This window comes from Synchiropus splendidus, chromosome 18, assembly GCF_027744825.2.
Source record: "Synchiropus splendidus isolate RoL2022-P1 chromosome 18, RoL_Sspl_1.0, whole genome shotgun sequence".
Classification (NCBI taxonomy): domain Eukaryota; kingdom Metazoa; phylum Chordata; class Actinopteri; order Syngnathiformes; family Callionymidae; genus Synchiropus; species Synchiropus splendidus.
Window position 1 is genome coordinate 8,150,165 of NC_071351.1, and position 23,905 is coordinate 8,174,069.

The following is a 23,905-nucleotide window of genomic DNA, read 5'->3' on the forward strand; positions in this document are numbered from 1 at the left end:
CCGTCAGCCGAGCCCATCCTCTCTTTTTGACCATTCATTTACAAGCCATTTCAGCCTCTCCTCACCCTCCGGAGAGTTTAATTTTCCACGGTAATGACCTTAATTTGCCTCTTGCGCTAGCCCAGACCGTTAAAAGTAAGACTACACCTCAGAATGCGATGTTGGCTGACTCAGATTTCTTGGCTCGCTCTGAGGGGTTATGTAAGGTAAGACGCTGTGTCAATCGTAAAACAGGAATCTTTTTCTTCTGTTTCTACACAGAGAGTAAGTTCATCACGCCTCTTGTTTTCTGGATTATTTGCAGCGTTTTACTCTTCTTATCTTCAGTGAGGTGCCCTCATATTGGAGTCATCGAGCTACACTCGTCCTCAGAGTTTCTGACAGTTGTGTCAACAGTGGGGCTCCTTACTGGCTCATAGATGTCCTCATATGCTCTGTTCAGTGTTTCTGTTGCAGTCAACTGTTGAGAGTTAATCTTCACATGCTCCATTTAAGTGACTCCTGTTCTAAAGTTGTCTATGTCTCTCGCTGTAACGAAAGAGTTAAAGCAGTTCAGACATGCACCTGACAAATGACTTTCAAAGTCACTTCATGTGCTCCAGACAGACTTGTAGTTCACTGGGAGTAGTTTGTTTTCATCATGCACTAATATTTGTTCATTATATTTTATTCACTCATTATTGCACCACAGCTTTCCTTTCATCTGGATCCCAGATGCAAACATCAGTCAGTAATAGTCAGCTTCATTGGTTTGTAGCTTCTTTTGTTGCCGGTTGCCTGGGATTGGTCACGCAAGTTCCCTTCAGTCTTCAGGGCACATTCTTGGAAACGATACCTGGGTTAACTCGAAGGTGTGACTGTGGCTTGAGAGTGTTGCTACAGTTCCTCACTTTTTCTTTTTTAAATGCACCTTTGGGGTCAGACAGTTAGCGGAAGCACTGTGGAAGTAAGAAGCAAGAACTCTACATGTGCCTCCCTGTTGCTTCTTCTCAGCGCTTGACTTTTGAATGCCGCTGTCAGCACGGCTATTTTTTAATGTCTCATTTGAACCTGGTTGGGTTGTGTCCTCTGATGCCTGTCCACCCTTTAATGTGGACCCTTTAACACCGCAAACGTACATGCGGTGTCCTCTTGTGCAACAACTTCTTCACAGCCTTTAGGTTGTGATATGAGTGAAACAGGTAGGCCTGTTTTACACGCCTTTATAAAGTTACATAATTCTCTATGACTGTAAATCAAATCCCTTTTTAACTCCCCCGTAATTATGGATGATAAAAGGCTGCACTGCAAGACTTTTCTGCGACCTAGTTTAAGATCAAAGTCACTGGGATTGTGTATTTACACTCTGCATGCTCGCTCTTGTGCATTATGTAAGGATGATATGGATGCAGCATTATTTAACTTGGCAAATGGGCAGATGCCATGTCGTGTTTGTTTTCCCTGCAGTGGTTTGTCTGTGGTCTGGTGGAACCAGTTTTAAATACAAGTGTGGCCATTGTCTCTGATGTGTCCCGAGGAAAAAAACATTTTGTACTCATCTTTGATTTCATTCTCGAAGAAAGTCTCCCATCTGGCTGTGACTTATGCGACCAATGTTAAATGGTGCATCATACTTAAATGTCATAAATATATTTACAAAAAAAAAGGTATTCAACAATGGACTTCCACTTGCTTTTATTTCAGAGTCGAATAAACCATGGTGAGAATTTGAAAGCCGCTCTGATCCAAGTCATCCTCCAATATTTCCGTTATAGTTCTCAACTTCAAAAACTTTCCATCTACTTTGGTAGGATTTCAAGCCTTCTTCACTTGAGCTTCCTGTGGTATAATAACACTTTTACAAGTCTCAGGCTTCACATGTAAGGAGTTGTTCTTGGCGTCGAGCAGGATGTTGCTGTTCTCTGGCGGCAGATGGGGGAGACCTTATTGCCTCGGCCTCTAATGAACGGCACGACAGCAGAATGTTGTACCAGTTTACGACTCGGAATGAGAGTGTAATTTCCCTTCTGTTGAGAGTTCGACGTGAAAGAAGAAACGCAGTACACTACTCGCTTGTCAGTGCAATGCTTTCAATCATGTCCTCTGGCTGTTGCAGTGTTTACTCTTGCATGTTTCACCATGCTCGTAAACAGAGTGATTCTTGGTGAACGCCAGACTTTTTGATGCCTCTGGCAAACATTCACTCTCCCTGTACTTACAGGGATCTATTGTTTTAACCTATTGTCTTCAGATTTCTTCTCTTATCATAAAACTTTCATTGCTGAGATTTGTTTTCGACTGCTGGTCTATTATATCAGCTACCAAATAGTGTCCCTGATCCCGCATGATCCGAAATCCTGGAGGTTCTAAATTGTACCAGTGGTCATGTGTCCTGTCCATCACCATTTGAATAAACACTCAGCTTCTTGTTTTTGTGTTCCAGGTGTGTGGTGTGTCGTCATGTTGAGGTAGCAGGATGTCTGGCGAAGACGAGCGGCGTCTGAATGGATGGAAAAGTGGGGTGGACTACATCACTGATGTTGAGAGTGATGACGCCGATGACGTGGGGTGGATGAATTGTGAGTATGAAACAGCATCTTTATTTACTTCCCCTGAGGAAGAACCTCTTGCCTGTCCGACTAAAGTATAAAAATATCTTCAGGGTCATTCAGAAAATGTGTCTCAGATAATGAGAAAAAGTCATTTTATTTTTAAAATATTTGATAAAAGCACTCATCACATGTTTCTATGACCGACTAAATAAAGTTAAAGCAAGCAGAAAAGGAGGGCATTGGTCTGTGTAGACTCTCGTCGACTCTCCTTTTGGAGCGAACTCACTCCACTCCCGCGTCCTTCTTCCTTTGCCAGCTTCAGTTATGTAAGTCAAAGAGTCAACTCTTGGTAGTATTAGAAACGTCTTGCCTTACTTAGGAGCTTGTGTCTGGCCTGGATATATTGGTGAATGAGGCATGACTCACTCAATGGAGCTGACATTTGATTGATCAAGTTTCGTGTTCAGCATTATTTCTGGGGATGAAAACATTAACTGCAACGCTTCAGACGCTCACTTCCTACTTTGTACTGAATTACATAAGCATTAACTCAGCATTATAGAATTATCAGAAGTATGCTGGAGATAGAAGTGCTCACTCTTTTTCTGAGGATCAATTCCTTAGAGCTTCAGTGTCAGAGCTTGTGTGTGGAGTCTGGAGATAAAATGTGGGAGGCCAGACACATGTTGAGGAGAGATACTGGGCATAGTGGACAGACAATGGTGGATATACAAGGAAAAATAGAGGTCAAACACATCCCATAGATTATTATTTTTAACCCATTTAACACATTTCTCGATTCATGAAAGTTGTTGTATAGATTTCATTGAATAATGAGTGAAAATCCCTGTGAAATGAGCTCACTGGTGGAGGTCCAGCCCACACTCGCCATAGTGAATCTTGAGTTTGGACAAAGACGTCTTCAATCATGCCACACCAGAAGGAGTGTGATCAGTGCGGCAAGCGTAGGCTCAGGTGCACAAGCAAAGGTGGAAAAAAAATATTCTCTGCGCCCCGTTGCTGTGTAATGTCATAAATTGGGAGTGGGTGGAAAGAAAGTGTGAAATCTCCAGACTAGAGAGCAGCAGGTTTCTCATGAGTGTGATTCAGCGTTGGATAACCCTTTAATGTGACAGATTGCTTGTTATGTTTGTGCAGAGGGACTTGTGAAGATCTGGCTGGCTCCTACTCACCAACAGACTGTACATGTTGTTCTACTTATGTGCTCTCTGAGGTTTCATGCCTTCAGCTCCACAGGTTGGTTGTAGATGCATGGATGGAGGAGGGTGCTGAAACAGTCGGGGGCTTCAGGAAGGGCATCAGTCCCCGGTGGTTAGATTCATGCAGACGAAAGCTTTATCGAAATGAGATCAGCTGTGACTTGAAAATGAATGATGAAAGATTGATCACCCCACAAAAACAGGCTTTTCTTGATCAAAGACAAGAAAAATCTACTGAGTAGGAAAGTGTCTCATTTTCCTGCAGGAAATAGGGAAGACGCACTTAACCTAGAAAAGCAAGAGGAAAGGCTATTAGTCAAAAATGACATTGACAAATGGACTTGCTGGGACGAGAGCTGTGGAACCCTAAAATAAGCTTGCAGCAGCACATCTGCTGGGAGGACCATTCCAGGTCAGGCTATGGTGCCTCCACTGTTAGTTTTTCACTTCTGTAGTTGCGGCGACATGAGAACGGAGCTGATGGTTATCTGCGCTGGAGGTCGACGGCAGGTTTCATAAGATGTATGCGCGCACATACAGGACACACATCGCTTTGACACTTACACAAGAGAGCAGGAGGAGGGTTGTCTGTTAATTAGCCCCTGCCAGTGCGGAGGCGGCGAGCAGAGAACTCGCGCTCTCCATCTCAAGTTCAGGCCCAAGGAAAAACAACTAAGCATGTTTACAGCCACTAATGCGGTATATGAGCGCTGCTGTCATCAGCCAATGAATCGTCCATCCTGTTTTTGTGATCTGCTTCAGAACTTCACCAGTATCGCAGTAACAGGTGACAAGCAAGTGATTGGCTCAGCATTTTTGGTATTTCCCTCCCACTTGACACCACAACAGACCCTCACCCCATTTCCTGCATTCAGTTTTTGAAGTAAGTGGCAGTTTTCTCACAGCTGCCAACTTGGTCAGCTCGGACTGATCCCGGGCCAAAAGCTGCTATGGACCTATTTCCAGCAACTTGGGCCTGTGATCGCCTCCTTTTGGCCGTGAACCCCACAACTTGACCTTTTGGCTCAGCTCTTCTCTCATACCCAAAATTGCCTCTCATCATTGAAAACTATTTCATTTTAGAATCTTTCTGTAAAAATGCTGTCACCCCAATTTCTGCCCCGCCCGTTCGCCCCCGCCCCCTATTGATGAATTGAGGTTATGTAAACAGTGAAATGTGAGCTCTTCCTTCTCGGAGGGGGCGGCCCTGACTGCCAGAACTGTGGCAGTGTGTGAAAGGTGAACGTGTTCTAGAACACTATACACTTTTACCACTGACTCCCGTGAACACACACACACACACACTGCTTTAACCCTCTCCTCTGCTTCTCCACATCTCCCCTTCCCCCAATGGCTAAAGCAGTGTGGGCTGCTGCGTGTAGACATAAGAAGTCCAAACAGCTTTTTTCTCTTCTCCTCCTTTCATCTCCTCATTAGCATGTCCATCTTTTGTTGTGTTTGCATCATATGCTTTTCCTAGGATGCATTTAGCCCATCGTCTCTCCATAACAATTGAACAGGCCCATTTGTTGGCCTTGTCAACATACATCATAATTTCTCAGCTGGTGTGTGGCAGAGCCCGTTGTCATAGCAACCAGTGTCTTATCAGTGGGTTTTTATTTGTTCTATTAATCATTCTTTTGGAGTTATCTTGGCATTATTCTATTGTGGTATTTATATAACGTATAAGAACTGCTATAGTGTTGTCATGCTTTTTTATTTCCTCCTGAAGTGTGCAGATTATTATTTTTTTTCTCTTTTTTTTTAAGAAAATGAGGAGACTTTTTGTTCTCCTTTGTCACCTCACAACGACAACCTGTCATTTTCCAGCCTTTCTTGGCTTGACATCTCTGTTTGCCGATCTCTGTTTGGCACAGCCTGAACTTGCTCATCCAGTTCTCACTGAATTTCCCTATTGACAGCCAACTTGATGATAGCATTGTGTCGACATTTCAGTTTCAGGAATAGGATAGAAGAGACCACCACCAAAAGGTCATGAATTTAAGTTACAAGATGTCAGCATGTTGGACGATTCTGAAGTTTTTATTTTGCGACTTTGCTGAAAGCTTATTTAGAGAGAGAAAGAAATCAAAATGATCTTCATAAGTAGATACAGTTAATGTATTACCTCATAATTCATGTACAATGAAGCTGTCATTTTGTCTGTGATCTTAAGTCGGGGTCGTGCTCTTGACAATTATGACTGGAATCCTCCAGCTCACCATGAACCTTGTAAAGAGAGCAGAAATCATTCAATCTTCTGCATCTACATTTGACATTGACGCTTTTATTTCCACTCATAATTTTCCTCATAAGCGTTCCCTTCATTTGAACCCAATAGCCCTGTTACCTAAGTCAGCCTCTCCGGAGTGGGCGTGGCTTGGTGACATCATGCTCCTGTGTCAGTGGGCCAGTGGGAGGAGAAAAGGGGGGCATGTAGTGGAGGACGGCTTCAAGGAAGAGCGCGAGGGGGGGTTTCCGACGTACAAGAGGCCACGGCCGCTTTCAGTGCCGCATTGTTTTGTAATTGTCCCGATGGCCTTCTGTCCCCACTGGAGAGCAGTTGAAGCGGCCTGTCTGACTCACACACTCAGAGTTGGATATAGTTCAGTGTGGAGACTGCAGGTGGGACGGGAGTTGGATGTTTTCAAAGCTGAGATGGATGTTTATTTTTGACGGGGAGCTGAAACTCATGACATGGGTGAGCACAGAGCTTCTGCTGCTCGTCCCTTCCTTTTCAAACTGCTTGTGTGATCTGCCTTTATCTGTGGCGTGAGCAGCTGCCGACTCATTGACTGAGAGAAGTTTCTAGATTTCAACCTTATCTTTGAAGCATCTCGCTGCTGTTTCCTTTTGTCTCATTTTATTTTTGAAGCAGTACATTTTTTTGAGTCGTATTGTGATGCCATGTTCAGTTCTGCTAACTTGTTTATGTTTATTGCATACTGCCTATCTTCTCCTTCGACAGGTAAATATGTTGTCATTGGTGGTCATATCAATTTCAAGGACAATTTGCATAGTTGGGTCATAACAGTGGGAAGTATTCTGGCAGCATTCTTAAATATAACTAGTTATAGTTATACAATTGTTCTGGATTGACCATGGCAAAGCAACTTCCACTCAACTACAGGCGGAACGTTCGCACTCACTCCATGTTATTGGGGAGAGTTTAACAACTGAATGAGATTCAAGTTCAGCAACAGGCATGTAGTTATATTTTCTCTGAACCAAGCTGGCCGCAGATTAACTGTCTTGAATACAAATAAATGTCAAGGGAAATGTTCGTGGTTTTCATTGGTGAGCCAGCGGGCTGTTGACCAGATTGGTGAGAGAGGTCATAGCATCAAATCATTCTGCATCAGCCAAACATATATAATAATATCTAATAATTTGAGGGAAGACATTTTTATCCCAGTTTGATATTGCTATAAAGTAAAACAGTGATTGTTCGTCTGACGCACTTTTTTTCTTCCCAAACTGTGTAAAATTAGCTTTTTAAATTTAATTTAATTTAAACTTTAAAACTCATTATTACGTCACATTAAATTTGTCGCAGTAATAATAACTATTATAATAGTATTTACTTGGATTTCTTGCTAACCGTGTCCGATAGTCAAGTGCTTATACGCTATATTTGTTTAAGGGCTGTGGGTCATGTGAGTGTTAAACTTGTGGGGGGTTTGTGTGGCCTTGATTCCGGCTCAGGGTTCCAGTTACATGTGTAAACTCTCCGTCCCACTGACACCTATTTGACTGCTGGCTATTCAAGGCAGCCATGGACCTTTATTAGAAATGCATTCAGGTGGCTGTGAGGGGAAGGTTGAAGGAGTGGGTCAAGTTCTTGCGGATCTTTGTGTTGTTGGCTGTGTGCTGCTCTATATTGCGGGCTGTGTTACGGAATGTATTTATGTCTGGAGAATGATTGTCGTCTCTAAAGGTGGGTCGGAGCAGTCCCCCCTGGGCGGGGCCCTGCTTCAGCATGCAGGGTTATGTAAGTTTTCAGCAGCCAGCCTTCTTCCTCTCCTCCTCTGCTTCATCATGTTATTGGGACTCAGCACAGCGATCAGACCAGTCAGTCAGTAGTTCCAAGCTCCGAAGACCTTTACCGAGAAATATAAACAACCAGTGGAGGCGAGCCAGAATACTGAGTGAGCGTCGGAAAAGAGGACAGGGCCAGGACGAGGTCTTGTCTTTAGTCGAGAAACATGCTGCTCCTGGACGAGTCCGAGTCATACGCAGGTCAGTGCTTATTTTCTGCTGTTCAGTCAAACTTGCTGACACTTCTTTTATAGACCGCCCATTTGTGCTGGCAGGGAGGAACAGACAGAGGCAGCAGTGATGAGTTCTAGATCGATGCTATGTTGTGACTCGATTATCGATCCGGTGAAAGAGTCAACTCAAGCGTTCGTTATGAGTGTGAAATGACTTGTGGTTAAAGTGCTGTTGTTGTCCGGAATGCTATGACTGATGTTCTGCAGCGGTAGAGTTACTTAACCTGGTTGTGTAACACTGATCCATACACATTAAACATGCAGCGGCTCCTCTTCACTTCACTTTCTTCCTTGAAGTCTCCCCCTTTGCTCACTAGCTCTCCTGTGTGTTCGGTGTGATCTGTTTTTTTTATGTTGGAAAATCATCTGCGGTCAAATTTCAACCTGAAAATCCTCCGTCGGCTTGCCGGTTCCACGTGTAGCAGCCTGGCTCAGGCTTGTTGTCATCCCTCAGCTGCTCTCTGATTGGCTGCTGACACAGCCCTTGAATCAGAACTGGCCTGTGATTGGTGGACGCAGCAGGATCGAGCCACGCTGGATGTGTGAGCGTGTGGAGGCTGGAAAACATATGGTTCATCAGCGCACTGGGTTACCAGGGTAAACGTGCGAGGCGGAGGCAGGGAGCGCTGCTGCAGTCTGGATGAGTGGGAGACATTTGACTCACATCAGATGGCTTTTCAAACTTTGTGGTCTGGACAACCAATGTTTTCAGCCTCATATTATGATGCTGAGTCGGCTAAGGCTCTCATAACCTCTATAGAGGGAGGATTTCAGGCATTCTTGTGTTTTCAATTCCAACAGATTAGCTTCTTTTTACACATTACAAACATGTTTTCTAGAAAAGCACTAATAAGCAGTTGAAGAAGAACAGTTATTTTGAGCTACTGTTGGCAGACCCACAGAAAGATGGCCTGCTTTCCTGTTGAAAATGGATTTTATCCGAGGCAATAGCTCCCACCACACCTGAGAATGCTAAGGTTGTGCTCGCTGAGGGGTAAAGGCTGAATGGAACACCATGTCCTTCCTGTGGTTTCAAAGTCTGCCAGTGCACATCCGACTGTGGGCAGAATCGGTCATAAATGTCCTTCAGAAAACCACACAGATCTACACTCTGTCGGAGCGAGAGTTGAGTACAGTTGAATATTATCAGATTTCCGTCTGCGCTGGTAATTGGTGTCAGCAGACTGCGAGGGAACAACCTGTTCTTGTTCAAAGCCACTTGCAGCACGTGGAGGCTGATGCTTTCATAACAGCATGCGGTCGGGGATATAAGCTTTGCTGAGCAGGCTACTGAGCTTTCAGTGTTGTCTTAGCTAAACGCCGGGTTTCATCATCCCTCCTCTTCCTCCTGTCAGATCGGCTCTTCTCACCACATTGTTTTCTCTTGCCTTCCCTTTCTGAGTTTCTTCTTGCCAGAAATTGAAATCAGTTTTCATAGCAATTGTAATCGCAAAAGATGCCCAGCATCTTTTTAGAAGTACAGTTTGAATTAAGTGTAAACATCATGTGATTTATTAAATTTGCAAGGAAAAGCAGACTTAGATCAGCAATATTTTCAGTTTACAAGCACAGTATATTAAATGTCATAAACACTGAAGAATGTCTATGTTATATATGTGTGTGTTCAATGTCATAAACACTTACAAATTAAATGTCATAAATACTTTGAAGTAAAAACTTTTACAAGCTTTTAATGGCTCATAGAAGATCCAGTGAGAACACGTTTAACACAGCTGTTGAGACCTCCTCTCTGTGTGGTCTTCTTCTGGGGCGGTTTCTCTGTCTGCAGCCCTCAGGAGCAGTCATCTTCACCCTAGTTTACTGAAGCCACGCATACTTTGTCTTGTATCTGTCTTTTATCATGGAACTTGCTGGTAATTATCTGATCTTCTTCACTCGTGCTTTATTGTCCCTAACACACTGGCCTACTGTCCGTCCTACCACTCTCTCTTAAACTCCCTTATCTTATCTGTCCAGCTCTTCATGACTTGTCATCTCAGCCTCAGGGTGGGTTTCATTATATTTCTCACGACTGCACTACTGGCGACCCCTTTCATATTCATGCATAAGCTCATGTGACCTCTCCGAAACTACATGACAGTTCTGTCAGTGTCCCTTCTGTCCTAATCTAATTCAGTGTGGAATTAGTGTGTCAGATATGCTTTTCCGGTACGGTTTCTTGGAAAATTATTTTTTGTTAGACCAATCAATTTCTGCAGCCGTGAGATGACACACACGGCTGTAAAAACATTCCAGTGTTGTGCCTATATTTTGCTGCTTTTTCTTGGCTTGTGAATTCTTTTGGGGTGACTGTGATGCAGCGCATCTTTATGTGTGTCGTTTTTTTTTGTGTGTGTGGTCAGGATGTGAGCTTCTTATGAACATGCTGGTTGTGTAACAGCCAAAGGCAGCACTTACATAAGCGTCCCCACTCGTCTGACCGAACTCAGTGCCGGTGGCCCGTCTGATAAAGAGCAACTTTCTGTCCGACTGCGTGTGGATCAAGCACCTTCTTGGGCTTTTCAACCACATGAGGAGAAGTTGTACTCGCACCACGTCACTCCCTCCATTCATCATTCAGGTTGTCTCTTCAATTAGGCGGCCATAATTGATGTCGTGAATGAGATGGTACTTAATGTATTTCAGCATATTCGCCTTACTCTGACAAAACATAAGGCAAACCTCACTGTCACAAAGCCGCCAGATGATGACTTAATTGGGCATAATTGCGCCTGAAGATGACATCTGAGTGATGAAAGCCTGTCCACTCTGGGTGGAGCTGTTCCCGGTTTTGTAACTGTACTACAGCAGGAGACATTTATGTAACAACTTGGGTCAGGCGGCCTAATAAGCGAGCTGGAACATGTACCTGGTCCACAGGGAGGTGGGAAAGGTGTTGCTAAGATGGTGCTGAGCCAGAGGGCCATGTGGGAACAGATGATGGAAAACTCAACAGCAGAAAGCTCAGTCAAATCTGAGGTCATCCATGAGTTTTTATCAAGTCCTCCATATAGAACAGTGGTCAGTAGCTATGATGAAATCATGTGTGAATGTACAGCATGTATACATGTGGTCCACTCCGCATACGACTCAAAGCAAGGCAGTTTCGTACTTATTTTACTCTTCTTCATCCCAACACGAAGACACATCTGTAACCCATGAAGTTTTTCCAAAGTTGCACAAGTCACATTTGAAAGTGGACATTTTGTAATTCTGGGTAAAGGTACCGATTGACAAAGAGATTCGCCGTCTCCATCGGGACTGATGTCAGCGTTGCCCTACTGACTATAAATCCCTCGCATAGTTATATAAAGGGAAGCTTGTGTCTGTCCGGCGGGGTGTATGTGTGTAATGGCAGGGATTCTCCACCACTTTGTAGTAAATGGCTGCGTCATTTGTAAGCTGCTTATGAAGCCCAGGGACAAGAGGTCATGACACAGGCTGTCTGTTTTGGGCTGTTTTATTCTCTTTTCAGGACGGCATCATGGAGAGATTTAGAACAAGGAAATATCATTTCAGTTTTGTGTTTATATTTTCTGAAAGTGGGAGTAAACCATTTTGTAGATTCAATTTTAGTTTTAAGGCGTGAAAACTCATGCTGTCTCAAGTGCTGAAGTTTTGCTGTCTGATGGGGAACCCCTGATTTTATTTTCTCCAGTAAAAGAATGTAACACTAAAGCACTTTATATTAATAGACCTCCAAACTATGGGCACTCCCATATTTGGCTTAAACATTTCCACTCTGTTTTTTAATTTGAATGTTTTGAGTGTGAGAGGCTTTGACCAAATGTAACTCTTCTTATGTAACTTGTTTGCTAACGTCTTCCAGCAACTATTTTTATAGTGACACTTCGACAAAATATGTGTGCTTCAAGTTTGAGCTTTTCCCTGCTTGACTGTGTGTCATGTGGTCAAAAATTTTTGATGTTGTGTTGTGTAACTGCCATGATGTGGCTTTTTTTTCTACATTGATAATTCAGAAGAAACTGTTGGAGTTAGATAATGAACGCGTCCGACAGCTCACGCATGCTGCACACGCCGGCCCATTTTCTGGGTCACGGCACTCGCCGAACCGCTCGATTATAGCGATGTGATTACTGATGTCATTGAAAGCGATCTGACGACTGAATCTTTTTTTTTCATGGACATAATGTGTCGACGTGTTGACCTGATCATTTATTCTTCTCGCACTCAGGGTTTTCTTTCTTGAGCTGCTTCTCCCACCGACGGCCATATGCTTTTTTTTTCATAAATTGACCTCACTTCTCCCTCACTTTTTCTTTATGTTTGAGCCTTTTGCAGTGTTTGTGTAGGTCGTGCTTTTTCTTGTGTGAGGCTGTGTTGAAAGGGAGCAGAGGGTTTGATATGAGTGTGTGTTGCTTGTGGCTCTTTCGACATCTCGACTGAAGTACAAGCATAAACAAGTGAAGGAGTAGAGTTTCTTAATGTGTTAGTGAAGCGGTGTGATACAGTGAGTGACAGCAGGTGGTCCAAAGTCATCACATCATGGCTGAAACCATGTGTGTAGGTGGTGTGATCTCACATGTCCAGTCAAACAGGAGAGAAACCTGGCAGGATGGTCTCCTTCAGAATCTGTTTTGGGCGTTGAGTGTAAATTTATTTGTGTGCGCCAGAGTGTGTGTGTGTCCTGTTTTTTTTTTTTGTGTGTTTCATAAGCGGTACATATTTATGATCCAGCTCTTACATAAGCTTCAAATCTGGTTCAGTGTGTCTCTGGCTGAGCAGCTGAGAGAGGGAAACAGGAGGAGGAGGAGGAGAAGACAGACGAGGTGTGGGTGAAGGAGCTGAGGAGAAAACATGAGTGGAAAATGAGATGTGGATAGAGTAGAAAAAGTGGGAGCCAACTATCTTGAAATGAAAATGCAGTGTTGTTTAGTGACGTACTGGGATCCATCATTGTGGAAGACTTGCTTGTATCATTGGTGTTCCTTCGCTTGACCCCTCTTCCTCTCTTGTGCTCACAGATCAATCGCACAGCGCCCCCTTCAGCTCTGAAAATGAAGCACAGGGAGGCGACCCCGCTGTATGGCAGTGCACGCCGCCCCCATCTACCTCACCATCCGGGGAAATGGCCGCCAACACTCCTACTCCCCAGCCGGCACCCGGGCCTCGCTCCAGAGCGGACAGCCGAAGCCCTTCGCCTTCCCACGACCTGCCAGGAACAAAGAAAAGGAGCTCCAAACCTGCACACCTGAGACGCAACATCAGGTAAACACATTTAACTAGGAGTAGTTTTCTATTTCAGTCCCGGATCAAACAGTAACCAGTCTTGTTCCCCATCGTCTGAAATTCTTCTTTGTATCCGACCTTCTCTTTGATTCTCTGCGAAGAGTCCGAGTTCATCAGCTTCCATGCCTTCTGGCACTGAGTAGATCATCATGTTGTAGGGTTTTGTGATGGCCTCCAAGTGGGCGACTCTCTGCTCCGTCTCTGCCACTGCTTTCTTGATTTCTTCAACTTGTGTCACCGTGGTTCTGCTTGTGGACGCATTGCTTTCACACCGAACCTTTAATGTTTAGTTTTCCATTTCACTTACTTTGATGTCTGCCCTTATTTTGTCATTGTCCTTTGTTTCTTTTGTGACTTTTTCAGCTTGGCACTGACCTGTTGTTAACTTTCAACATGGCGTATCACTGTTCCCATCTTTGATTCCACTTAATCATTTTGGGATCAAATGAGTTTTTCTAAACCATCCATCCATCTTCTCTGTGATAAGCTTCGCGATGAGCGTTATTATCGCGAACTCCCCTTTAGAACTCAGTGTAGTTTGTTCCACCAGGTCAGTGTGCACCCTAGCGGAGTCGCTGCTTTTTCGCGATTTACCCACCATAATTTTGGTTACATTCGTCTGTGACTTTTACAGTTTGATGTTTCATTGTTTCTTTCTTTTCTGTCAACACCATGGTTGCAATAACCTATGTAATATATTTCAAACTTTCCTCTGCCTGTCGTAGGAAATTATTCAGGGAGCATCAGTTGGAGGCAGGGACCAAAGCTGCCCAGCAGGAGGAGCTGGAGAGAAGGCGACGCCTGGAGCAGCAGAGAAAATCAGATTTCCCTGTACCATTGCTGCCTGAATATCAGACTGGTAAGAGTTTGCTAACCTCCATATGATATGGGTTCATTTGGATAAATGGCTTGCCAGTAATGAGTCACTCTGCCCGCAGGTGAAGTGACCAAACATGCATCACAGCAGGACTTGGGCTCCATCAGGCGCGAAGTGATCTGCGTGGACTCGAGCAGCGCTGATATCGGCCAGAATGAACGCTGTGTCTCTGCTTTCCCTGCAAAGGAACACACTCGTAAAACAGGTGAGACTCGTCTGGTCTCCTGTCGGGTGGTGTCGACAAAAGTAAAATAATACTGTACTGGAACAAGACGGCCACATTTGTTGTCTTTCTGTTAATGTTAGCGGATGGTGATTCAATTGGGGTGGCACCTGTTTAAGGCCATGATTCAATTGAACAATATGTTTTGTTCGAAGAACTGACCGTAAATATCTGTTCAAACAACTGCTGTTTTACGTTGCCTCTGGTTGTGATCCATTTTTAAATACAATGCATTATTGATAGCGAACGGTTGTGTAAACCAGCAGGACCCTTCTGAGTGATTGAAGTAACTTTTTCCGCTTCTAATTATGGGATGTACGACACTTAAAACCACTTCACTGTTGGGGTTTTTCAGGAATCAATGCTCTAAAACCTCTAAGGGGTACATGGTGTTCTCTCATCACCCTTGCAGATGCACTTCTGCTCCACTGTTTAAAAAACAAAATATTCACGCTGGTTAAACACACGACTGCTAGCATGAATGAGCAAGATAAGGGACGCAGAGCAGTGTGGCGGGGTGGAGGGCGGGGCGAGAAAGTGCCGCAGATAGTTGCTATAAAGTGGGCCAATTCTGGTTGTGAGCCAGAAAACACAAGGAAGGCAAACCCGCACACCACAGTGGCACAGTGACATTTCTGGTTAGGGTTGCGTAACCCGTCTCCCCCCGTCGCTCTAATCCTCCTTGTATAACCAGCCATTCACTGCCGTTATATAAGGTCTCTCACACCAGGGTACACACACACACTCACACACACACGTCTCTTCTTCCTCTTGTGCCCTGGCAGGCTGCCAGCTTGTGTAACTTTCAACACTTGATAGCCTTGACACACGGTCATCCAAAACAGAATTTATGGTTCTCAAGTTTCCGTCTGACAAAAGTCTTACCCGTTTCCCTCTTCCTGTGTGGTAGATTTGAGGTCTGGCGAAGATGACGCCACCATTCCAGTCAACTGCCAGTTCAAAAATGTGCAAGGTGAGAGCGAGCCCCGAGGTACCCACACCACTGACGCCATCAACCTGCGGGACCAGCAGGGCCGGGTGCTGGTCAACGTCAACCACCCGGACACTGACGTTGACATGTTCCTGTTGCCTCAGCTCGCACGGGCAGTCAAGCCCCACCAGGTAAGACACGCACAAGTCCACTCTAGTGGGTGCAAAGCCTCCTTCAGGTGCCTCCAAAGGTGGCTAGATGGAGGCTCAGCACACAGCAGACCTGATTTCCGTGCTGTTTCTGCTCCTCAGATTAGCGGGATCCGTTTCCTTTACGACAACCTGGTGGAGTCTCTGGAGCGCTTTGAGAAGAGCAGCGGCCTGGGCTGCATCCTGGCTCACAGCATGGGCCTCGGAAAAACCCTGCAGGTCATCTCCTTCATCGACGTGCTCTTCAGGCACACGCAGGCTCACACAGTTCTGGCCATCGTGCCGGTGAGCATCAGCCATATCTGTGATGATGAGACTGAAGCAAGTCGTTTGTGTGAACGTCAATGTGAAATGTCTCCACAGGTCAACACATTACAAAACTGGCTCGCTGAGTTCAACACATGGACGCCACCTCCTGAGATGTTGCCACCGAATGCCTCACCTGAACTGGTGAAACCTCGCACCTTTAAAGTGCACATCCTCAATGATGAACACAAGTAAGATTCGTGATCCCGACCTGAGCGTTGCCACACTGTGTTCATCCCTCTATTTACTCATTTTACTACCTCCTTATCAGGAAGATTCCCACTGCTCTTTATCATGTGCTCTCTGCATCTGCTGCTACCGTCATGCTCCTCCACAGCTGTTTCTGTTGGAAAGATTTAAGATTTTCCGTTGAGTGGGATTTAGGAGCAAAGCAGGGAAGGAATGCCGTTACATGAGCGCGTGTTTCCAGGAAGCTGGGGAGCAAGAATGTGACCCAGTAACCTAGTAATCCCGTCATCTCTCTGTCCGACGTCAGACACACATCAAAATTCACGGGTGGAGATACTGATGATTGACATATAAGACGTAAAATGTAGTGTAAAGTTGGTTCCTCTCTGGGGCAGATGAAAGTGATACATTTGTTGTGGATGCAAAGAGTCCGTGTAAATAAAACCCCTGAATCTTTTTCACCAGAACCACAGCCACAAGAGCTAAGGTGGTCCAGGACTGGGCCCAGACCGGAGGTGTCCTTCTGATGGGCTACGAGATGTATCGCCTCCTCTCTCTGAAGAAGAAATTTGCCGGGGGGAGGAAGAAGAAGAACAAGAAAGCAGGTCCAGTTGTTGTCGACCTAGATGAGGAGGACAGACAGAAGGAGCTGCTCATCGGTGAGTCAGGAGACGACCATCTGGATTTGTCTTGTTGAACATCAAAGTTAAACTATGTCTTGACCCGCCCACAGGAATCGAGAGAGCTCTGTCCCGACCGGGCCCCGACATTGTGATTTGTGATGAGGGCCATCGTATTAAGAACTGTCACGCCAGCACGTCCAAAGCCCTGAAGAGCATCAGAACCAGACGCCGCGTCGTCCTCACAGGCTACCCGCTCCAGAACAACCTCATTGAATACTGGTGCATGGTGGACTTTGTCCGGCCCAACTTCTTAGGTGCTGCCTCGCCTTCCTCTTTTGAGAGTCAACATTCAAATGTAGCATCCTAACAGAGCGGTTCTTGTACTTCAGGTACGAGGCAGGAGTTCAGCAACATGTTCGAGCGTCCCATTCTGAACGGTCAGTGCGTGGACAGCACCGCTCCAGACATTCAGCTGATGAGGTACCGGAGTCACGTCCTGCACAGTCTTCTGGAAGGCTTTGTTCAGAGGTGAGTGATATTTTTGGGTGGGAACTTTTACGGCAAGTCAGTTTTCTGAAGTGTGCTCTTTTGTCTGCAGGCGGGGTCACGATGTCCTGAAGGACCATCTGCCCCCCAAGGAGGAGCATGTGATCCTGGTGCGCCTGTCTCCTCTGCAGAGGGCGCTCTATAAAGAGTTCATGAACCGCTTCACAGAGGCAGGAAACACAGGATGGCTCAGCCTAAATCCACTCAAGGCCTTCTGCATCTGCTGCAAGGTGAGGAGGAGGAGGAGGAGTCTTTGAAATACGAGTATATGCCAGTTCTGAAGTGACCGCAGCAAATCTTGTTGGTTTTAAGGTGTGGAACCATCCAGACGTACTGTACGAGGCCTTACAAAAGGAAAACATGGCCACTGACCAGGACTTGGACCTGGATGACATCACGTCTACAGCACCAGCACAATGTCCAACAGGGCCCACTCAAACCTCAAAGCCCTCAGAGACCCCGACCCCCGTGGGTGGCCTGAGTCTCAGCCAGCTGCAGGAAAAAGCCAACCAAGTCATCACCAATGAATGGGTGAGTCCTCCTCTCCTGGATTATGGACTGAGATTGAAGCTGACACTGCAGCTAAACCAATGTCTCACAGGCCAGAGAGATCATGAGTGACTACAAACCCGGGGTGCTGGAGAACTCCGCCAAGATGGTCCTGCTCTTCCACCTCATCGACGAGAGCGTCAGAAAGGGAGACAAGATCCTGGTGTTCAGGTGAAAGTCTTGTCTAGGAGTCGGCTCTGCTTTAATCCATGAATGTTCTGAACGTTGTTTCCTCCTCTTCCTGCAGTCAGAGTTTGTCAACACTGACCGTGATTGAGGACTTCCTGGCCAACAGACCAGTTCCTCCTTCACCTAATACGTCCAGCAGAGACAAGACAAGTCACCACTGGATCAGAAATCTCAACTACTACAGTAAGTGTTGATATGTTTCATTCAGCAATGTCTTGGAATCGATAGGAGAAATGAATCTGAACTTGTATTTCCCCTCCCCAGGACTGGATGGAAGCACAACGGCTTCAGAACGTGAGAAGCTTATCAATAACTTCAATGACCCTTCCAACACGTCAGCATGGGTCTTCCTCTTGTCCACTAGGTAACACACTCACATGAGCTGTCAGTCATCATCCTGAGTGCATATTGACAGCAGCATATTTCTTCGTCTCAGAGCTGGATCTTTGGGGGTGAACCTGATCGGGGCCAACAGAGTGGTGGTGTTGGATGCCTCGTGGAACCCGTGTCACGACGCTCAGGCTGTGTGTCGCGTCTACCGCTACGGGCAGAAGAAGCCGTGTCACATCTACCGGCTGGTGTGCGACTTCACGCTGGAGAAGAAAATCTACGACCGGCAGATCTCCAAGCAGGGCATGTCTGGTGAGTACTGCTCGGCATGACCTGGAAATGTGCTGAGATTCGGTTTGAAATTTCCTCTCCTCCTGTCTCCAGACCGGGTGGTGGATGATCTGAACCCTGTGCTGACCTTCACGCGCAGAGAGGTGGAGTCTCTGCTGCACTTCGTGGAGGAGGAGCCGAACGCCTCAGAAGTGCAGCTCAATTCTCAGGACAACTTGGAGAGCGTCCTCAGGAGGGCGCTGCATCTCTACCCTCACCTCATTACAAAGGTACATCAGGAGAGTTCAGACATTATTTCTCTATAAGCAGTGTGATCACCACGTGATAACCCCAGTGCTCCGGTCTCCGCAGCAACCGTTCTCCCATGAATCTCTGTTGATGGACCGCAAGGAGTTTAAGCTGAGCGCGGCCGAGAAGAAAGAGGCGAGGAAAGGTTACGAAGATGAGAAGCGAGCATCTGTGCCGTACACTCGGCCCTCCTACGCACACTTCTACCCGGCCAGCGACCAGAGCCTCACAAACATCCCCGCCTTCAGCGTGAGGAACTGGTCAGTCTGGTTTCTGTCGGCTCATGATGTTGCCACTGCGGTATGTTGAATCACATTCATTCCATCAGGCGCCCACCGACGTGCATGAAGGAGAAGCCAGTGGCCAGTGTCCACCCAGTTCAGTCCACCCCAGCTCCCATGCTCCCTCGCCAGGCCGAGGCCAGCGCCACGCCAGGGAACGACCCACCAGGCAGCAGCCTCGGCGGGTTTCCTGTCAACTGCCTGCAAAAAGTTGGTGTGTTTGTCCAGAAGATCATCACCACCACAGGTCAGACAGCAATGCAGACAGAACCTTTCAGTGATAAGTTCTGATTTAGCTGATCGACAATGTGTTTTCCTCTGCAGACATCGTGATTCCAGGCACCAACAGCTCGACGGACGTCCAGGCCCGGATCCCAGCTGGGCAGAGCATCCATGTGATCAGAGGCTCCAAAGGTACCAGCACGATCCCACTCCTTAGCTGCAATATTAGATGGCTTTCTAACGTGAAACTGTTTGCTAGGGTCATATATCAGGACTTCAGATGGACGCATCTTTGCTGTGAGAGCAGCCAATAAGACCAAGACAGAGAAAACTGAAGATGGTGGAACAGCGCCACCCAATGGTGAGATGATGAACACTGTCGATTAAAACATTACTTCTCAGTTTGTTTGTTGTTGTAACAAGTTGCTCTTATTAAAATGTCTTTGATGCTAGCAGAGTCTCTGGTCCAGGCTGAAGTGCCCACCAACGGCACCAATGGTTCCCTCTCCCCAGAGCGGAAGACCTTCAGCGGCTTCCATCGCCCTCCCTCACCTGACGGTCAGGAAATCACGGAGGAGCTGCAGAACTACACGTCAGGGGCCGCCACCCAGCCGGAGGGAGAGCCGGGTGACAGCAACGTGCCTTCTGCGAAACTGGGTCAGAGCAACGGCACCAGTTTAACAAGTGGAAGTGTGAGCCATCAGGATGTGATCCAGCCCTGCATGGACGCCACGGTGGCCCAGGACCTGAGGACATGCGTCAAGCGCAAGGCCTCCACTCCCTCCCTCGACGAGGTCCCTAGTAAGCAGATGTCCCCCGGCAAACACTCCGCAGCCTCTCAGGCCTTCGGCTTCCCTGGGGGCTACAACCTTCCTCTGGCCATGATGGGAGGGTCCCTTGGGCACCCCCTCCTGGTTGGTGCAGGCTCGCCTTACTTCCACCCCTCCCACGCTCAGCTCAGGGAGGCCAAGTACATGTATCCAGACCTGTTTGGTGCAGCTGCCAGCTCCACCTCCTCCGCGGCACTCTCCACAACCACTGCTGTCACCTCTTCATCATCGTCTTCATCACCTCCCGGTGCTGTGCCTCAGTTCCCCCTGAGCACCTGCATGTCGGGCAGGCTTCCCACCGGCTTCCCGCTCACCTACAGCCCATCGCTCACAGGGCTCTACACCGGATCCATGCTGCCTGGAGGGCTTCCGGGTCCGGCCGCCACTCCTGGGCCGGCCGGCGCCAGCTTCCTTTCGCAGTACCCGTCGATTTCTTCCTCCAGCTCTTCCTCATCCTCCCCGTCCTCCTTCTCTCCGATGGCTCCGCAGCAGCCTCTGGTGATGAACGGTGATGACAAAGATGATGATGTCATAGAAGTGAAAGGCCAGTGAAAAGTCACACTCAGCTTGAGTTGTTTCAAAAAGGATGAGATCCTACGACGGGGTCAGCACCATGAGTCTGAGGGAGACACGATGAGCAGTGAGCCTCTCTGCTGCCGTGACGTCTGACGGAACTCAGTCCAGGGGCAGAGTCTCTTTCAAGGTAGAAACCCCCGGGAGGATTTGCTTCAGGAGAACCTGCTTCCTCTCCAAAAATGGCATTTAACTTTGACGGGTGTCGACCGAGTGTCGCCCGCCGGGACCACCGACGGTCCTCAGCTTCACCTTTGTCTGGACTCTTGCTTCTTCTAGCCTCTTCTTAAAGGACTTGATGATGGATTGAAATGAGTCAGTGGGTGGAATCGCTCGGTGTTTGTGAACGCTGTTGTTTTATTTGGGTTGTTTGTTAGTGCTAAAAAAGTTTAAAAAAAGGTCAAACAGAAGCGATTTGATTGAATGGAATCATTCACTGCCAGGACGAGATTGTTTCTCCTCCTTCGCTGTAAAAAAAGGTGAATTACGGAAAGAATGTAAACTCTTGCCTTGAACACCGGCCTTCTTTGGAAACTCAAGGCCTCAAATGTGGGAATATCTCTGTTGTCTTTTATAATCTATGTCAACTCTTGGCCTGAAAAAGACAGCCAGGAGTAAATGAGGAAAAAAAAAACTGTGAGGTGACCTTGTAGCGGAGAAACACCGACAGCTGATGCCTTTTTGCCTCCGTCTTTCTGAATGTGAACCGTGAGAGAGGAGCAGTGACAGAGACCCTCGTGCTCTGGAGCCACGTTCACACACCCACAGTGGCAGCTCAGTTGCCAGGTTGCACCACCCTCTTCACTCCAGCTGTGCACCCCTTCTTAAATCACAGTGAAGGAGTTGCCACTCAAATATGAAACAGTCAAGTACAGAAGCAAATGCCAGTTTATTCATGTAAATAATGGCACGTCAGTGTCCAGTATTGTGAGATTTTCATTTTCAAAGGTTGACTTTAGAAGAATGTTAGTGGAATGCCGTGATAGTGAAGTGTAGACAAATGTCAGGTCAATATTTAACTATAAATTGAGTTATATTCAAGTCTCAAATAGACAAAATGAGTGACGAAATAAAATGAGTGCAGTCTTTTTTATATACTGATCAGCTGCCGTGCTTGAACCTGGCTTCACTGTGGTGGTGTGAAGGTGGCTCAAATCTCACCCGCAGTCTTACTGTAGCCTAGCGACGAACGATGCAAAACACTCAAGCCTATACGCTGTATTCTTAAAACTCCCAGAGGAATTAAGCTTGCCAGAACTACCGTTTTGGTTCGTGGCGTTACTGTCTGTCGTGTTCCTGCAGGGCCTCAGATGTGTTGGGTCAGAGATTCCACCTCCGCTGCTGTTTTTGTTTCATCTCATCCTGTGAATAGGCGTCACACAGTTTGTGGGGAAGATGAACAAACATGTCTGGCGTCCGGAGACCAAACAATCAGGCGAGAGAAAGCCCCTCAAAGACTTTGATCCCTCACTGTACGACTGCACTGTAAAGACTGGATGAACACACAATGACCACCCTGCTTTCTGTTCGAGACTCATCGCTGATTCGTGACCTACAAAAAAAAAATTCTCGTCCTCGTTTTCATACTGAAATCTCAAGTTTACTGTTTTTCTTTACATTGTTTGAATTTACCAAAATTAATTTATTTATGACATTGCATATTTATTCACTTGTATTTTTTATTTTTGTATTTTCATCTTTCTTTTTCCTCATCAGTTTTTATATTTTTGTTGTTAAATACACGTGTTAAGAAAAAAAAAAACATCTGCCAGTCTGATCCAGCTTCTGCAACAATCATTGTCCATTTGTGATTTTGGCTTAGATGGCATATCCTGCTGACAGCTGTCCACTTTTACCTTCATCGACTTTCAACGACAGCTGAAGTTCAGCTTTGAGTCGATTTAAAAAAAAAAAAATGCTTTTTTTTGCTTTTTTTTCCATATCGTAAAAGAAATACCTGTGCTGCTGTCAGCTTGGCGTCTTGATCCTTCAAGCTTCACGGGTTTCTACTTGAATTTTCATATTTATTTATTCGAATTGACAGAGTTGGACGACGCGAACCAACTGTGCAAGTGATGTAGATGAAGAGGAGGAGCTGCTTTTTCTGTGACGACCAGCTGTCGGGTCTCGGCCTGTTCATCCGTGGATACATGTCTGTTGAATTACTTTTCAGTCCTTTTATAAATAAAAAGAAACATTTTCCAAATTATACTATTCTTTAGTAGCATTTGTCTTGCATCTGTTGTCCATCGCAGCTGAGAGCGAGATCTGTGATGCAATATAGTCGCAATGCATTTAAAAATGGCCTTAGACTTTGGAAACAAATGAGTATTTAATAAAATACATTCATCAATGAGTAGATTTAATAGCCAGCATTGCTTTGACGGTGCTGTCAATCTGTGTTATAGGCAGTAAATTTAAGAAATATTTCATTCATAATGTATGATTATTATGTATAAATACATGGCAAATAAAAATGATTTTTTTTTTTTATGAAAGAGAATTACCTTTTTTATTTTAAATAAATTCCATACCAAAAAAAATACTTAAAAATACTTCTCTTTTGTGGACATTTTAAGGTAATCTCTGAAGTTGTTATTAAACTTTTATATTTTAGATCATAAAACATCATCTTGTTCAAGAGGAAAACGGCTATTTTGTCCATTCATTTCACCAACCGTCACATTTCAAATAACATGGCTTCCATATTTGTGTTTTCCAACCGTGTTTACATGTGTACAATCGCATTTAAAGACCGTTGTCACGTTACATTCTCACTTAAAACAAAAGCAGTGCCTCATAAAACACACAAAAACAATGTGTCGATAAGTGATCTGTCTTGCTGCATGCTGCGTTTTGTACAGTGTTGTGTGTCTCTGTTGTGTTTGGAACCTACACGACCAAGGAAGCACAAGTTAAAACAAACATGTCCTCTTTAAAAGATTTGTTCTCAAGTGTTGTTCTGTGGTTCGTTTTGTGCTTGTTCTGTTGAGAAGGTACAAATAAAATCCCTGACCAGTGTTGGTTTGCTTCATTCTGAGAAGAACAATTCAGACTTCAAAAACAATATGCAATCTACGATCTTAAAAATGAAATGCATGCAATTATTGAAGAAGTCTAGTTGTAGGAGTACAAGTTCCCGCTGATGTAGTGGAACCAACGCATCTAAAAACAAA

At 45.7% G+C, this 23,905-nt stretch overlaps 1 protein-coding gene and 1 long non-coding RNA gene across 7 annotated transcripts in view; one reads left to right on the plus strand and one right to left on the minus strand.

Moving 5' to 3' along the window:
• Positions 1–23,750, plus strand: part of LOC128749693 (helicase ARIP4-like) — an 87,268-nt gene extending 63,518 nt beyond the window's left edge. For 2 of the 6 annotated variants that reach the window (XM_053849551.1, XM_053849549.1), the window contains 22 exons: positions 2,423–2,558; positions 13,008–13,251; positions 13,998–14,131; positions 14,211–14,354; positions 15,283–15,494; positions 15,615–15,797; positions 15,876–16,009; positions 16,473–16,666; positions 16,741–16,944; positions 17,020–17,158; positions 17,229–17,406; positions 17,489–17,707; positions 17,778–17,896; positions 17,973–18,097; positions 18,179–18,278; positions 18,351–18,556; positions 18,629–18,804; positions 18,887–19,083; positions 19,152–19,351; positions 19,429–19,518; positions 19,586–19,687; positions 19,780–23,750. In XM_053849551.1, the coding sequence (XP_053705526.1) occupies positions 2,456–2,558; positions 13,008–13,251; positions 13,998–14,131; positions 14,211–14,354; positions 15,283–15,494; positions 15,615–15,797; positions 15,876–16,009; positions 16,473–16,666; positions 16,741–16,944; positions 17,020–17,158; positions 17,229–17,406; positions 17,489–17,707; positions 17,778–17,896; positions 17,973–18,097; positions 18,179–18,278; positions 18,351–18,556; positions 18,629–18,804; positions 18,887–19,083; positions 19,152–19,351; positions 19,429–19,518; positions 19,586–19,687; positions 19,780–20,708 (4,332 nt within the window). In that variant the 5' untranslated portion in view covers positions 2,423–2,455 and the 3' untranslated portion in view covers positions 20,709–23,750. Of the gene's footprint in view, positions 1–70; positions 207–2,422; positions 2,559–6,305; positions 6,453–7,722; positions 7,991–13,007; positions 13,252–13,997; positions 14,132–14,210; positions 14,355–15,282; positions 15,495–15,614; positions 15,798–15,875; positions 16,010–16,472; positions 16,667–16,740; positions 16,945–17,019; positions 17,159–17,228; positions 17,407–17,488; positions 17,708–17,777; positions 17,897–17,972; positions 18,098–18,178; positions 18,279–18,350; positions 18,557–18,628; positions 18,805–18,886; positions 19,084–19,151; positions 19,352–19,428; positions 19,519–19,585; positions 19,688–19,779 lie in introns of those variants that run through there. The other 4 variants (XM_053849552.1, XM_053849553.1, XM_053849555.1 and 1 more) reach the window with 4 other exon arrangements.
• LOC128749708 (uncharacterized) lies at positions 9,502–13,526 on the minus strand. Its single transcript, XR_008412978.1, has 3 exons — positions 13,351–13,526; positions 12,928–13,195; positions 9,502–12,827 (listed from the first exon to the last, which is right to left on the minus strand). It is a non-coding gene; the product is annotated as an uncharacterized LOC128749708 (long non-coding RNA).
• Positions 23,751–23,905: the final 155 nt, after the last annotated feature.